The sequence below is a fragment of the Balaenoptera ricei genome, chromosome 17 (assembly GCF_028023285.1).
Source record: "Balaenoptera ricei isolate mBalRic1 chromosome 17, mBalRic1.hap2, whole genome shotgun sequence".
Taxonomy (NCBI): Eukaryota; Metazoa; Chordata; class Mammalia; order Artiodactyla; family Balaenopteridae; genus Balaenoptera; species Balaenoptera ricei.
Window position 1 is genome coordinate 28,187,073 of NC_082655.1, and position 15,863 is coordinate 28,202,935.

At 37.1% G+C, this 15,863-nt stretch overlaps 1 protein-coding gene and 1 non-coding gene across 2 annotated transcripts in view; one reads left to right on the plus strand and one right to left on the minus strand.

Moving 5' to 3' along the window:
- Nucleotides 1–12,365, minus strand: part of EBAG9 (estrogen receptor binding site associated antigen 9) — a 32,455-nt gene extending 20,090 nt beyond the window's left edge. Inside the window, exons 1-2 of the mRNA XM_059902415.1 lie at nt 11,676–12,365; nt 2,438–2,535 (exon numbers count right to left, since the gene is read on the minus strand). Of these exons, the coding sequence (XP_059758398.1) occupies nt 2,438–2,535; nt 11,676–12,365 (788 nt within the window). The remainder of the gene's footprint in view (nt 1–2,437; nt 2,536–11,675) is intronic.
- LOC132352129 (U6 spliceosomal RNA) lies at nt 5,761–5,867 on the plus strand. Its single transcript, XR_009498597.1, has one exon. It is a non-coding gene; the product is annotated as a U6 spliceosomal RNA (small nuclear RNA).
- Nucleotides 12,366–15,863: the final 3,498 nt, after the last annotated feature.

Here is a 15,863-nt window from a genome sequence, read left to right on the forward strand (position 1 = left end):
GGGCTATGGAATCTGTGTAAACCATGGTTTTCAATGTCACTTCTATTAATTATGAATCTAGTTAGAATTACCTATCTCTCAGCCTGAGTATCCTCATCTGTAAAAGGCAGGTATTCAAACCTACATTTGCAAGGTTGTTGTGAGGATTTAACTGACATTTAAAGTAGCTAGACACTAGACTGTGCCTGCTTTTTAATAAGACATTAAAAAATGGTAGCTATTATAAATGGTTAGTCACTTGCTTCATTTCAAATAATCTATGAAGCATCGGCTTAGAACTAGTCGGTAAAGTCAGCTAAGTTTAGAAATCGTACTTTGTTTAAAGGATGAATAAAAAATACAGTCTACTACTAAATTTATGATGTAAACCTGGTATTTTAGACCACATGATCTAGGTTCTTTCTGACAAGAAAAGTTTATTCTAACAAAGGGTCAGTTTTCTTTAAAACTGAACATACAATCAATCCTAAATATATTTATGTTGACAAAAGAAGTTCATAGTGACAACAGAAATGTCCTTAATATTTTTAAATCAAATGCAGTATCTTATACTAAAATCTATATTCAACAAAAGTTTTAGAAAATAACAGATGCAAAGAGAAAAACACCTATAATTTATCACCACTGTTAACACAACTACTTCTTTTTAACCTCCAGCCTCCTGGCATTAATACCCATACTCATCCTGCTTTAACCTAGTTTTTTTCTGGCTATGCTACTTCTAACAATAAATTCAATGCCACTTAATCTTCAGAGTTTTAGTAGTCATAAAATGGCCATTTAGCTTGAGATTACATTTCTTAGCCTCCCTTGCAGCTAGGTGGCTAAGCTCTGGATAATAGGCTGTGAACAGAATTGTGTGTAACTTCTAAATCATATCCACTAAAAAAAAGAGCTGATTGCCCTCCATTTCCTCTTTTATTCTATCCTACTCTTACTGTGTGGGTACTTTTTTCACAGTACTCCTAGGCCAAAAGAAATACCTAACAATTCCACTGATTAAGTAGTTGGGCCCGAACAATTCAATACTTATATATGTCCTATCTGCTTAGTAGCCATTAGAAAAAAATACATATGAATTTAAAGAAAAAATAATATGTTGATTTCACTCTTTAATAACCACAATTACTTATTAATGGAATGTGTGTGCCTGTTGGATACTGCACAGCTTCTCAAGCCTTGGACTCACCCTTATTTTCTGTTCCATATTAATTTTGGTTTAGTACTTGCTTTTAATTACAACCTAGCTTTGCAAAGATAGGTCACCCAAAATACAAGTAAACAAAAACTTATCTCAAATATTCAAGAACATCATCAAAACATACTGCAGGATCTAATGTTGCAAATGTGAACTACCCTGAGCCAACAGTTTGTTTAGCGTTTAATAAACACTATCACATTTATTGTGTTTTGTTGGAAAATTTAAAGTATCCTACAGTACCCCGTGAGTGTAATGCAAGCCCTGAAGTACCTTGGCATATGGTTTAGGAACTACAGCTCTAGGGTCTGGTAGTATGATAAAATAGAAGGAATCTGAGTCTCTGAATGACTTACTGAAGCAGAAGGACTTATCTACCCTGGACTACCTGTACATTCTGGAATATTTAAGAGACAAAAAAAAAAAAAATCTATTCTGTTTGGGGTTTCTCTGTTAAAGTTTTTTTTTTTTTTTTTTAACATAAAAATAACACTCATAATGTAGTATGTAAAGAAATACCTATGGGGGCTTCCCTGGTGGCACAGTGGTTAAGAATCTGCCTGCCAATGCAGGGGACAGGGGTGTGAGCCCTGGTTCCGGAGGATCCCACATGCTGCAGAGCAACTAAGCCCATGCGCCACAACTACTGAGCCTACACTCTAGAGCCTGCAAGCCATAACTACTGAAGCCCGCGCACCTAGAGCCCTTGCTCTGCAACGGGAGAGGCCACCGCAATGAGAGGCCCGCACACCACAAAGAAGGGTGGTCCCCGCTCGCCACAACTGGAGAAAGCCCGCACACAGCAACAAAGACCCAATGCAGTCAAAAATAAATAAAAAGAAAAAAAGAAAAAAAGAAAAAAAAAAATACCTATGCCTAATTCCACCTAACCATCTTAAAACATCCTGATAATAAAACAATTATGTACATAAAAACTTTCTGATGATTACAACAATGAAAGTTAGTTTGTTTATCTCTGAAATTCTATAGTACTAAGAATGTTATTTTAATGGAAGATGTAAGAATTTGAAAGAAAAGAACTGAACCTCTACTTTCTAGATCTGAAAAAATATATAAAAATCTGAAAAAAATATAAAAAATACTAGAGATTAATAAATGAATATTGTAATCAAGATATTTAGCTTAAATATAATATGTCCTGCCTTTTTGTAGTTATATGACTGTATCTAAAATCAGCAAGAAGATAACCAGGTAAATTTGAACATAAAATTTCTTTACCTGCATATTAATCTCTTTAGGAATGAGAATACTGTTGCTAGGCAGGTACAAACTTTAAATAACCGAAACTGTGTGATAGCCATGGTGGGAATCAAAACCTGTGGAAAAAAGCACAAAAATAAATGCATTAAAGTGATTTCATAAGCTATACTAGTGTTCTGAAGTCAACCTGAAAAGTCCTACTATGAACTGTAAAAGTCAGACATATTTTTTACTTTCCTTTAGAAAGTACAAATATAACACAGTAAATTTAAAAATTAAAATGTAAATCATATTGACAAGAAAGTTTTGAATAGTTGGGAGGAAAAAAGACCTTTTCAAACTATTCTCAGAATGGCCTTTTAAATTGTACTTAAATTATCTATTTACAATTTATTTATAATTTGTTTTCTATTAAAAAATGAAAAAATCAAAAAAGTATAAAACAGTATATACTGAGTCTTCTGTACCTTTTGAAATTTGAATCATATGAACATATTAATACTATTCAAAATATTTAAAACTTTTAACTTCAAGACAGATACATTTTATCATACCCATTTTGTAGATGAGGAAATTAAGAGAGGTCAAATAACTTATGGGCACATAGCTAATAAACTGGAAGTGAACTATAGAGATCATCTAGTCCAGTAGTTCACACATACTTAAAGAAATGATAACTGGGCCCACCCCTAGTAAATCAATTAAATCATATTCTCTGAGGGGTAAAGTCCAGTTATAGCTAATAAGCCAACAGAGAAGACAGAAAATACTCAATAGAAAAAGTAGCAGAAAACAAGGTAAAGGGGAACAAATATTAGACAGGACAACAAATAGCAAGAGGACAGAATTAAACCCAACTGGAGCAATAATCTCATTAAATGCAAATTTAAAGCCAGAGATTGTTAGATAGGATAAAAAAAGGAATTATATCATTACATGCTGCCTACAAAAAATGTACTTTAAGTATAAAAACACAAATAGGTTAAAAGCAAAAGGATGAGGGAAAAATATACCATTCTAACACTAATCAAAAGAAAGTTAAATTGACTATTTCAATGTCAGAGAGCAGATTTTTAGGGAAAATAATATTAGCAGGCATAAAAATGTTCATTTCATAATGATAAAGGGGTCAGTTAATCAAAAGTACTTAAGAACCCAAAACACATGTCCCTAATAACAAATTATGCCAATATCATAAAAGAGAGGTGACATTACTAGAGAGTCTGCAAATATGAAGAGGATATTGAGAAAGTATTATAACTTTATGCCTATATTTGACAAGATGAAATGGACAAGTTCCTTGAAAGAAACAAGTTATGAAAGCACAGCAAGAAAAAATAGATAACCTGAAAATCTCTGTATTTATTAAAGAAACTGAATTTGTAGTTAAAAATCCCCCAAGCCCAGATGGCTTCATGAGTGAATTCTATCAAATACTTAAGAAGTAATACCAATTCTACACACACTGCCAGAAAACTGAAGGAGACGGATTTTTTATCAACTCATTCTATGAGGCTACCATTACACTGATACTAATCTAAACTAAAGACATTATCAGAAAAGAAAACTAGAGACCAAGTATCTTATGAACAGACACAAAACTCCTTAAAAACAACCAACTAGAAATAGAAGGGAACTTTCTCAACCTGACCAAGGACATCTGTGAAAAACCCATAGTAACATGAGACTTAATGGTGAAAAACTGGACACTTCCCACCTAAGATTATGAACAACATAACCACATCTGCTTTTGTCACTTCCGCTCAAAACCGTAGCAGAGGTTCTGGCCAGTGCAATCAAGGAAGAAAAGGAAATAAAAGGCATTCAGATTGGAAAGGAAGAAGTAAAACTGTATCTATAGTCTATGTAGAAAATTCAATGGAATCTATAATCAACTGTATTTTTATATGTTAGCAACAAACGATCACAAAGTAAAATTTTTAAAAATTATAAGAGTACAGAAAATATAAAGTACTTAGGGACAAATCTAATGAAAGACTTATGTATTGGAAACTATAAAATATTGCTGAGAGAAATTAAAAGACCCTTATTAACTTAAAGATCTTTCATGGCTCAAAGACTTGATACTGTTAAGATATCAAATCTCCCTAAATTGAACTACAGATTCAGTGAAATCCCAATCAAAATCTCAGCAAGCTTTCTTCTCTAAAATTTGATAAGCTAATTCTTAAATTCATATAGAAACGTAAAGGACCTATAATGGTCAAAACAATGTTGAAAACAATCAAAGCAGAAGGGCTAATACTACCTGATTTCAAGATTCATTATAAAGCTACAGTAATCAAAATGATGTAGTACTGGAGTCAAGACTGATAAATAGATCAATGCAACAGAATGGAAGGTACAGAAATAGACCCACAAAATGTGAACAACTGAAATTTATGAACATGTGAAGGCCATTCAGTGGAGAAGGGACAGTCTTTCTGACTAATAGTGCTGGAAAAACTGGATACCCATATGCCAAAAAAAAGCCACCAAAACCCAAAAAACTGCAATCCATATTTCACACCATTTACAAAAAGTACTCAAAATGGACCACAGACGTAAATATAAAACCTAAAACTAGGACTTCCCTGGTGGCGCAGTGGTTAAGAATCTGCCTGCCAATGAAGGGGACGTGGGTTCGAGCCCTGGTCCGGGAAGCTCCCACATGCTGCAGAGCAACTTAAGCCCATGCACCACAACTACTGAGACTGTGCTCTAGAGCCCACAAGCCACAACTACAGAGCCCGTATGCCACAACTACTGAAGCCCACGCATCTAGAGCTTGTGCTCTGCAACAAGAGAAGCCACCACAATGAGAAGCTTGAGCACCACAAGGAAGAGTAGCCCTCGCTTGCTGCACTTAGAGAAAGCCACAAGCAGCAATGAAGACCCAACACAGACAAAAAAAACAAAAACAAAAACTAAAACTACAAAACTTGTAGAAAAATAAAATTGGACAAAATCTTTGTGACCTGGGTTAGGCAAAGATTTTTTTAGATACGACACCAAAAGCACAATCCATAAAAAGAAATGGATAAACAGGGCTTCATCAAAATTTAAAACTTCTACAATTCAAAAACACTGTTAAGGGAATAAAAAGACAAGCCACAGACTGGAAGAAAATCTTTGCAAAGCATATATCTGATAAAGAACCTGTATCTGGAATACATAAGAACCTCTCAAAACTCAGTAAGAAAACAACTTAATTTTTAAAAAATGGGCAAAAGGTGTGAATAGACACTTCACCAAAGAAGATATACAATGGTAAATAAGTACATTGAAATAATGGTCAACATCATTAATCATCAGAGAAATGTAAATTAAAACAACACTTAGTGCTCGCTTTGGCAGCACATATACTAAAATTGGAACGATACAGAGAAGATTAGCATGGTCCCTGCACAAGGATGACACGCAAGTTCGTGAAGCGTTCCATTTTTTTTTCACTTTGTTATACAGCAGAAACTAACACAACACTGTAACACAATTATACTCCAATAAAGATGTTAAAAAAACAAAAACACTTAAAAACCATTACACACACATTAAATGGCTCAAATTAAAACTACCAAGTACTGTCAAGGACGAGAAGCAACCGTAACTCTCATACACTGGTAGTGGGAAGGTAAAATGATACAGACATTTTGGAAAACAGTTGGCAGTTTCTTACAAAGTTAAACCAACATGTAGCATATGACCCAACCATTCTACTCTTAGGAATTTACCCAAGATAAATGAAACCATACACCCATTCAAAAACGTGTTATTTTTGAATAGCAGCTTTATTTTTAATAGCTCCAAACTGGAAACAACCCAAATGTACATCAACAGGTGAATGGATAAACAAATTGTGGTATAAACATATAATAGAACACTACTCAACAATAAAAAAGAATGAACTACTATTGCAAGCAATAGCATGGATATATCTCAAAATAATTATGCTGAATGAAAGAAGCCAGACAAAAAAAGAATATATACTATATGATCCCATTTATTTAAAAAAAACAACTCTAGAAAATACAAACAAATCTCTAGTGACAGAAAATAGATCAGTGGTGCCTTGAGATGGGGCAGGAAGGGGTGGGAGGGATGGAGTACAAAGGAGCATGAGTAAACACTTTTGGAGGTACTGGATATACTTACTATTTTGATTGTGGTTATGGTTTCACAGGAGTGTATATATTAATCAAAACTGATAAAATTTTACATTTAAAAAATGTGCAGTTCATTTTGTGTCAACTGTAGCTCAAAAATCTAGTAAAAACGATCTAATAAGACATTAAAAAAAAAGTATTATATCACGAGTTTTCAGATTCTGATTAGAATCTTAAAAGAAGTCATTTGTACCATTATTTTATATTGATTATCTGTAACTATGGAGAGCCAATTTTCAGTAGGAAACTAAGTCAATTAGTGACAAGAAACATATTACAGAATTTCTCTAGGAATGGAACTCTGATTTCACAGCAGCATTTCAACATACCATAATAGCTAACTCTTACTCTAATACAAGCTTTCTTAGTGCTTTACATGTAAGAACTCGTTTAATGCTCAGAACAACCCTATGAAGGACTGGAGGTAAGTACTATTTTATTCCTATTTTAGATAGGGAAACCAAGGCACAGACTGGTTAAGTAAGCTGCCCGAAGACACAGAGCCGTTAAGTTACAAAAGTGGAATCTGAACCCAGGTCGTCTAATGATTGAGTCCTAAAAGATCACACTCATACTGCCTCCCTATGATTAAATCAAAAGATATGATTTATATAAAAGAAATGCTAAGGAACTGGGAACTAGTTAAAGCCGAGGCAACCACAGGATAAAAAAAATTCTCAAAAATGGCAAAACAGGTATTATTTTGCTAGCCTTTTAAACATGGTCATTATTTCCAAATATTTCTTTACACATTTTAGTCACCTATACCATATATGTACTACATATATTATCCTAACAATCACTAATTTAAATATTTCTTAAAATGAGTTTTGGCATAAGTTAGAGTTAAATATATTAAGTAACCATAAGTTTCCTCATTCAGAGACTCAAAATAAATACACAAGAGGTAAAAGGAAACTAAAATTTGTTAATTCATGAGAGATGGTTATTTTTCCAGTATAGAGGTAGAGTAGATCACATGTTAAATCAAGTCACAAGAAATTACAGGTTATGTACACGTACACACACACACACACACACACACACACACACAGAGGAATGATGTTTCTGACAATGGAATTTTTATGTTTTAGCTTTTCCTTGCCTTTCATCTGTCAAAGGAGGAAAATTACTGAGTCAGCATTTAGAATCATGATTCTTATGTTGGGGTAATTTGAATGTATCAATGTATCATCCAACTTCTTAGCTTTCTCAACCAGCAAACTTAAGATACACTGAAGTTAACTTTTCTGTTCAAGGTGAGGCACAAACTAATAACAAAGTTGCAACTAAAACTTATCCTACTCCTAGTCCATCAGTAAAAAGTTTCCAAGCAATCATTACAGTCGGTTAACACCAATATTTGGAGTAGAGTGATTCCATAAAACAAAAAAAGAAAACATAATTTAATATTTTTTTCCAAAATAAAAAAACAGTAATAAACAGTAAACAGTATATTTGGACTTCAGTTCTCTACATATTTACTTAAAAGGGAATAAAATGTAACTTAAGTAATAACGATCATGGAGCCAAACGAAAAGGATAGCTGTATGTTCCATCTACGCAAAACTGAGATGCTTTTATTTTAAAATTATCTTATATGGGTATAAGCAATGAAATTTAAAATATAACATAAATATTTAAATCTCCCTGGATAAATATACCATCACTGTACTAATATGCTATTTTAAAAAGTATTTCATGTGGATTAAAGGAGAGAGCACTGCTTTGTTTTCAATTACTAGATATGAGCAATAACCTCCTAAAGTCTTGAAAAGAGCATGTAATAATTTTCTCAACTAGTAAGATATTACACTGACTGGTTAAAAATTACGTAATAAAAGATGGTGTTCACCTCTGATTGGGGGGATGGTATAGAAGCATGAGGGAACTAAGGTCTATATCTCAATTTGAGTGGTGGCAACACCAGTTTATTTTACTGTATACACTGCTTGTGTACTATACCTTAATATGAAAGTTCAAAACAAAGCAAAACAAAAATAATAAAAGTGAAACAAAATCAGAAAGCAAGGAAAATGCAGTTAACTCTTGCAGTACCTGATCCTAAACTGCTCTGTCGAGCCACTATTGCCAATCCCTTCTAAAGAAAGGCAAAACACTTTCTACTTCTAGGGTTAGAAGGGTGTAAAGGGCAAGTAGACTCTTTTCAGTAAGAAGAGTTCCAAAAGGCTCCCTTAGCAATGCTCATGCATTTTGTACATGTGCAGGTCGTATCGCCATATGCATTGAATGATTTTCTGAATGCCTATGCCTGGAGTTGGCCTACTGAGAGGATGAAAAGAATGTGACTCTAAAAGAAACTGAATGAAGAAAATATTAAGAATTTCACTGTTCAAGTACCTAAAATACTTCTGTCAAAACCATCCCCAAACAGCAATTTAACAGGATTCAAAAAATGCAACACCTTTGACTCCTTTCTCTTATCCCCTTACATGCAAACTGCCAAAAAGACCTAATTCCATTTCCTAATACTACCCATATTCTTCCCTATTTCCACTGCAATCTCCCTAGCATAAGCCTTTATTACTTCTTGCTGAACTACTGCAAAGTCTTTTTAATTGCAGTATTTTTCTTACTGCACCTTTCTTACTGAACCTGTATTTTCTATTTTGTACCATAGTTATTTCTATATACTGTATTCATCCTGTACAATCCTTCCCGTGAGGATCTTATTCATCTGTTACCTCCAGTTACTATTTGCAAAATAAGACGTGAAAGAAAGGTTTGATTGCTTCATTATGAGCAGAATGATCTGAACAATTAAGATGATGAATAAAAGCTTCATTTTAAAGCAAATTTGTCAAGAATAAAATTCTCAACCAAAAGAAAGCAAACTTCCCTAAATGAAGATTTAGCCTAAATTTTCAGAAAAATTATAAACAGAAAAAGAGAGCTAGAAAAGAGACCGTAGAGCATGTGGCACTAGGGAGAAAAGGGGAAAGAGTTGAGGAGATACTCTATCAGGATGTTTTGAAGGGAGAAGACATTTAATATTTAAGGACTGGGGAAAAGAGTAGGTCTCAGGATTTACATGAATGAAGAGTTGAGAATAAGTTTCATATAAAGGCTTGGTAACAATGGTCATCGCCCTGCCACAAATACTGCTATGTGTCATTGTTCAATAAGTATTTGTCAACTTGAATGACTTTAATGGTAACTAAAAATAAAATTTAAAGTTTTGTTCCAACAGTAAATCAGAAAGTGGGACTATTATTGACACCAGAATAGAATTCTCTCCCTAGCAATTAAGAATATCCTCATTCTGTGGAAAAGTTGCTTTTGTGATTAATAAAAGAGAAAAACTAATATTCACTGACTAGCTGCTATGTGCCAAGCACTACTTAAGTATTATCTCACCATAAAACCATCTTATGAGATAGATATTATTGTTCTCTTTTCATAGAATTGAAGCAGAGAGTAAGCTCATGTTTCCATGTTCCCACACCCAATGATCTAGATTCAAATCTAGGTCTATTTAATTCAAAAGCCAAGAATACCTCACTAATAATAAACATTCTTAGTAATTCAGTGATGGTATTATAATTTCCGAGATAAATTTTCCAACCAATTGCACCTGAAATGGGGGAAAATGCAATCATGTTAACCATCAAGCAACACTTTTGATTTTATCAATTACACTGATTTGAAGGCAGGAATCAGTTCTTTGGGACCCATATTTACTTAATGTTCCAATCCATTTCAGTGTGTGTGTGTGTGTGCGTGTATCACACACACGTATATTTAGCACCTACTATGTAACAGATACTACCCCAGGTGATGGGAAACACTACTGACCCAGTACACAGAAACCCTGTGTACGCTGCTCAACTGTCACAAGCTAGTGACAATGCAAGGGACTAGGGAGGCAGGGCCCCATCAGTCTTGCTCAGTTGGTATTTCTAGGTCTTAGCCAACGCTAAGCACATTGTAGGTACTCAAATATTTGTTGAACGAAGGGAAATTATCATTCCTTGAGCACTCAATATAGTTCTAGACAATGTACCTTCTATGGCCTCACTGGAATCCTAAAGACAAACAAAGGAGGTGAGTTTCACTATTCCCATTTAACAGATGAGGCTCAACTGCTAGTGAAGTTCACATTCACTCACCCAGAAGTTAAAGAGACTGACCCCAAAGCCCAGGCTCTTCCCACACCACATCCCATTTAAGAAACCTCTTCTTAAATTCTACACTCATTGCCTCAGTTGATTTTTGAAACGCTCTCTAGATCACCAGTCTGCGAAGTACACATCTTAAGCTACTTGCATTTTTACTCTGTCGAAATACTTTCTAGAACTGAGAAATGCTAATATAATCTAACTTTAAAATTAAAGTTTCCTTAAAAATTACTACAAAAATACAAAAACTTGAGATGTAGCCGAAATAAGGTTCAGAACCATAAAGCAACCTACCCTCAGCGCTTTTGGACAAATGACATCTCTAGGAAATCAACAGGAATGACAGCTTGGCTGTGTCAAGTGAAAAAGATTCACCTACAATTTTAAAAAAGAATGCTGCATTAGAAACTGAAAGATTAAATGTATCCTTCCTCCCTGTAATTCCATGTAAACTGCTGGCGAGATCTTTTCAGTAGAGTCACTATATCACAAATTGTTAAATAAGCCAAGCCAAAATCTATGTTGGTACACACTAAACAAGTCACTAATTGCTGTATTTCTAAAACTATATTTTTGAATTTTTTTAATACCAAAATTTGAAACACCATATAATCTAGTACAGTACAGAATATCCTCAAATTAAGTCTGTATATCTCTGAAGTAGGTTAAGGTATATCACAAGGCTCCAAAAATAAAACCACCTGACCTCACTTAAATTTGAAAAACCAAAGTTCGGTAGCGGTAAGAGAAGGGGAACTAGAAGTAGAACGTGAGAGCGGGGGAACACTGGACCATCTAAGGCAACTCAAAGTCAGGCCCTCAAATACCAGTGAGGCTCTTACAAAGGCAAAGTAAAGTCTCCTGAAAGGCTCAAAAGGAACGAGTTTCATAACTAAAATGTTTTAACTTCAGTTAATTTCAATTTCACTTGAAATTGATAAAAAAAAATCATACCCACTGTACAGATGCGAAAAACAACAGGAGCGTTTTCAGGTTGCACAATCCGACGCCATATGTACGGCGTTTGGTGAAAACGCTCTCAATTGCTCCAAGTGGGTGCCGAGTGCACTGGGATTTGGATTTTAGAAAAATCTGCTTGGGAAGGAGCAAGGCTTGTAGAGGAAGGGCAGGAAGAACGGGCAAATTTTCCTGTGGGGGGCGGATCTGGGGACTCGGGAATTCCGGTTGGAGCCCCGCAGCACGGTCTCCCACGCGTGAGCCCGCATGGTGAGGGCTGCACGCCCGGGGCCCGCTCCGGGTCGCGGTTCCCTCACCCCAGAGGTCACCCTGACCCGGAAACAGTACCGTAGAGTGGCAGTCGGCCTCGGTGGGGGGAAACCGGGTGGAGGGGCGAAAAGGAAGGTGGGAGGGCGGGAAGTGCGGGGCAGAGACGAGGGCTAACTGGGGAAGGGCCGAGGACACCCCCCCGCCAAGACCCGGGTCCGGATCGGGATGGGGGTGGGGGAGGGAAGCCCCTCGAGGGCGCGCGAACCGCACACACTCACCTGCCCCTCCCCCTCCCCGCCCGCCCGGCGGAGGCTCCGAGCTGCCGTGGGCTGCGCGCGCACACAAGGCGCGCGCACGCGCGCTGCCGGTCGCTTCCTCGAGCTTGCGCTCCGCCGGTTCAGTCCCAGCCCCGCTCATTCAAAGCCGGGCGCGCGCTCCGTCTCAGCCGCCGCTGCCGCCGCGCAGCTGCCATATTCGCCCCCTCGTCGGGAAACCCTCCCCCAGTCCCCCCTCCTGCCTCTCCTTAGCCCTCGAAGGCGGCTCTCAGTAGTCCCAAACTCTTGTTTCTGCACCCCGCCCCAGGTCCTGTCTGGCCCAATAGGCGAGAGGCTACGGGTCCGGCGTCGGGGCTGAGAGCCAATGAGCGTTGGGGGGCGGGGTGAGCGGCGGAGGCCGGCGTGGCAGCTACCGGGGCTTGGTCAGGAGTAGGATTTTTGTGAACGTTGCTGGCTATACAGGCTGATGTTTTTCGGAGTGTCTGGGCTCGTCCCGTGTTGCTCTAGTTTCTACACACAGTGCCTCCGCTCCAACCATGCCCCCTTTCCTTAAACCCACAGAATCCCCATACCAGATGAGACCAAGAGAAATACGTGTTTAGATTGCAAAAAATGAGGGAGTCGTAGCTGTCTCAAGATGATGGATCTGGCCAGATCTCAATCATTCCACAACTTTAGGGGTGCGAAGCGCTGAGTTTAATTCAGAATTTAGGCTCCTGCTAGTAAATTTTGATTGAATTTCCTATAACTGGAAGTTAAAAAGTGGCACTTCACCGTGTCCCTGCATTTGTTCCTGGCTTGCTTACCGAGCTAGCCACTCTTCCAAATTAAGGTGTTCTTTTTCTATGGTTCTCTCTTTGAAGCCTGATTGTTTTTTGTTTCTTTTCATCCTGTATGCTATTAAAAGGCTAGGATCCTTTGCTATTGTTGGTAAGGGGCCCTCAGAAAAGTATCTGCTCCACTGTTGTAAAGTGACTGGTGAGGGAGGTTAGAAGTTTATATAGTCAAAGACTGAAAGCTGTTCATGCAAATTGTTCCTCAACCAGCCTTTTTTTTTTTTTTTTACCTCTTTTTTGGCTACAACTACCTTTGTTCTGTCACCCTGACCAGCACTTACCTACCCACTTAACTTTCCAGTACCTCCACCCCCTCCACCCCACCCCAGTCTATACCACATTTCTATTAATAATTTAACTTGTTTATCCTCAGGAGGGGAAGAAAAAGAATGTTTATTACTTTGCTCTGGAATTATTCTGTGTAACCTTGGATAAGTTATTATATCCCTAAACTTCAGTTTCCTCATCAGTAAAATGGCCATAATAGTGCCTACTTCATGGCCAATGCTTACAAAGCTCTTAGGGCAGAGCATGGTGCATAGCAAGCATTCTTAAATGAGAGCTGTTACTGCCTGCTACTAGTACTACATTACTACTAAATCATTCCCAGTAACTACAGCTCCCTAAGTCCACTTGACCCTCCGCAGTCCCTTAAACACCTGTTCTAGCCCTTAAACTCTTCAAATGCCTAAATTCCAATAATTCAAAATTTCTAGAATTTTTTTTTTGATTCCCAAAATCAAAAATCCAGGCTAGTTTACATCTTGATATGAACATGTTTTCAAAATGCTTTTCCTTAGTGATGAGTATCTTTGCTTCAAGTTATTTATTATATCCCTATGGTTTTTTCTTCCTTTTTTTTTTATTATTCCTCAGTTTTCTTTATAAAATTTTCCATTTGCAAATGAAACAAAACAAAAGGTACATATTTTTCTAGAAACAAATAGTGAATACTTGTTTTCCAGCACAACAACAAAACAAACAGAAAGCTTGCTAAAGACTGCAAACTTAAAATTTACTTTAAAAATACCTATAAGAGAATATTTAAAAATCATCTTTAGTTGTTGAGTAGTAATCCCATAATTGGGGATCATAAGTGCCAATAATTTGGGGTCTTGCTTGGGGACCACTCTTGGAAGTGTGCAATTTGAAGTCCTGTTCTCTGCCCAAGGCTTGGGTGGAGTGGGGAGGAGGACCACCAAATGTCAAGCGGGAGGAGCATAAGGGATAGAACCTGATATATGAAATATTTCTTTTTGGATTGCCTCTTTTTCATGGGGTACAGTTAATTATACCTGCTCTGTGTCAGGACCATTCTGCCCACTTTAAGTCTTCTGATTTGCCTGCCCAATCCCCAATCACCAGCTTGATTTTTTCATTCTATCAGCTTCCAACACACCACTTACTCTCCCAGTTCAAAGCCTGGATAGGCTTCCTTGTTCTGAATTCTCCAGCTGGCTCTGAGCAGTGTCTTATCAACTGCCCTCCCATCCCTGCCTGGGAGGTAGGGCAGACCTTGCAAACACAGCCCAGGGCTTCCAGATCTTCCCCAACTCAGTTCCCTGGTTTTTCACTAAAGGGATGGTTTTTTCCTTAAGCACAATCTTAGACCTGCTGTTCTGACTTGGACATTAATGGCTTTTTATTGATGAGCAGCTGTTCACGGTTGAATACGGATCATAAAGTCACATTCATTTCTTGATCAAGCAAAACAAAGCCTTGTAGCTTATAGAGTGACAGTTTTGAATGGATACATTTGAAAGCAAAGGATTATCTGGTGATAATTTTAATGGATTGATTTATTGATCTTTCTCTTCTAGAGAATTTTGCTTGCTTTCAAAATAGTACATTTTAATATTATGGAAAACCATAATTTATTTCTTAATATCCATAATCACCATTTAATAGTTAGGATCAATTGCTTAATAGAGAAACCAAAAACCCTGAAGCAGCTTTTTAATTTCTTTTCTATTAAAAGAAAATTAACATTCTGTGAAGCATTTAAATAAATATGTTTCATCATTATTTCTATAGCATATCTTTTTTTTTTTTTAATTTATTTATTTATTTTTGGCTCTGTTGGGTCTTCGTTTCTGTGCGAGGGCTTTCTCTAGTTGCGGTGGGCGGGGGGCCACTCTTCATCGCGGTGCGCAGGCCTCTCACTATCGCGGCCTCTCTTGTTGCGGAGCACAGGCTCCAGACGCGCAGGCTCAGTAGTTGTAGCTCACGGGCCTAGTTGCTCCGCGGTATGTGGGATCTTCCCAGACCAGGGCTCGAACCCGTGTCCCCTGAATTGGCAGGCAGATTCTCAACCACTGCGCCACCAGGGAAGCCCCAGCATATCTTTAATTAGTAGTAATTTTTATTGCTAAATACAGGAAGACCCGAGGTTTAAGAATAATTAAGAGTTAACCAAGTCCCTTCAGAAGATGCCTGGATAGGAATGGAGAAAAATAATCCATGTCTTTTTTTAGAAATGGATTCATATGAAAAAATGGGGTGAACTCTTCATTATTATGTTTCAGTAGTGAGGTTCAGCAATGTAATACCTCTTGGCACTGTCCATATTGTTATTAGAGCTATAATATAATTCAGCTCTATTATGAGTTAAGTAGACTTGATCTGAGCGGGTCTGGCAATCTAATGCCATTTATTATTTCTAACAGTAAATATGTTGAGATTCATTCAACCAATATAACATAACAGTTTATAACATGACTTATCTTGTATGTGAATTGAAAACTTAAAGCAACACTGAATCAACAATGAAAGCCTAATCCATTCAGCTACAGCATGATGGACAT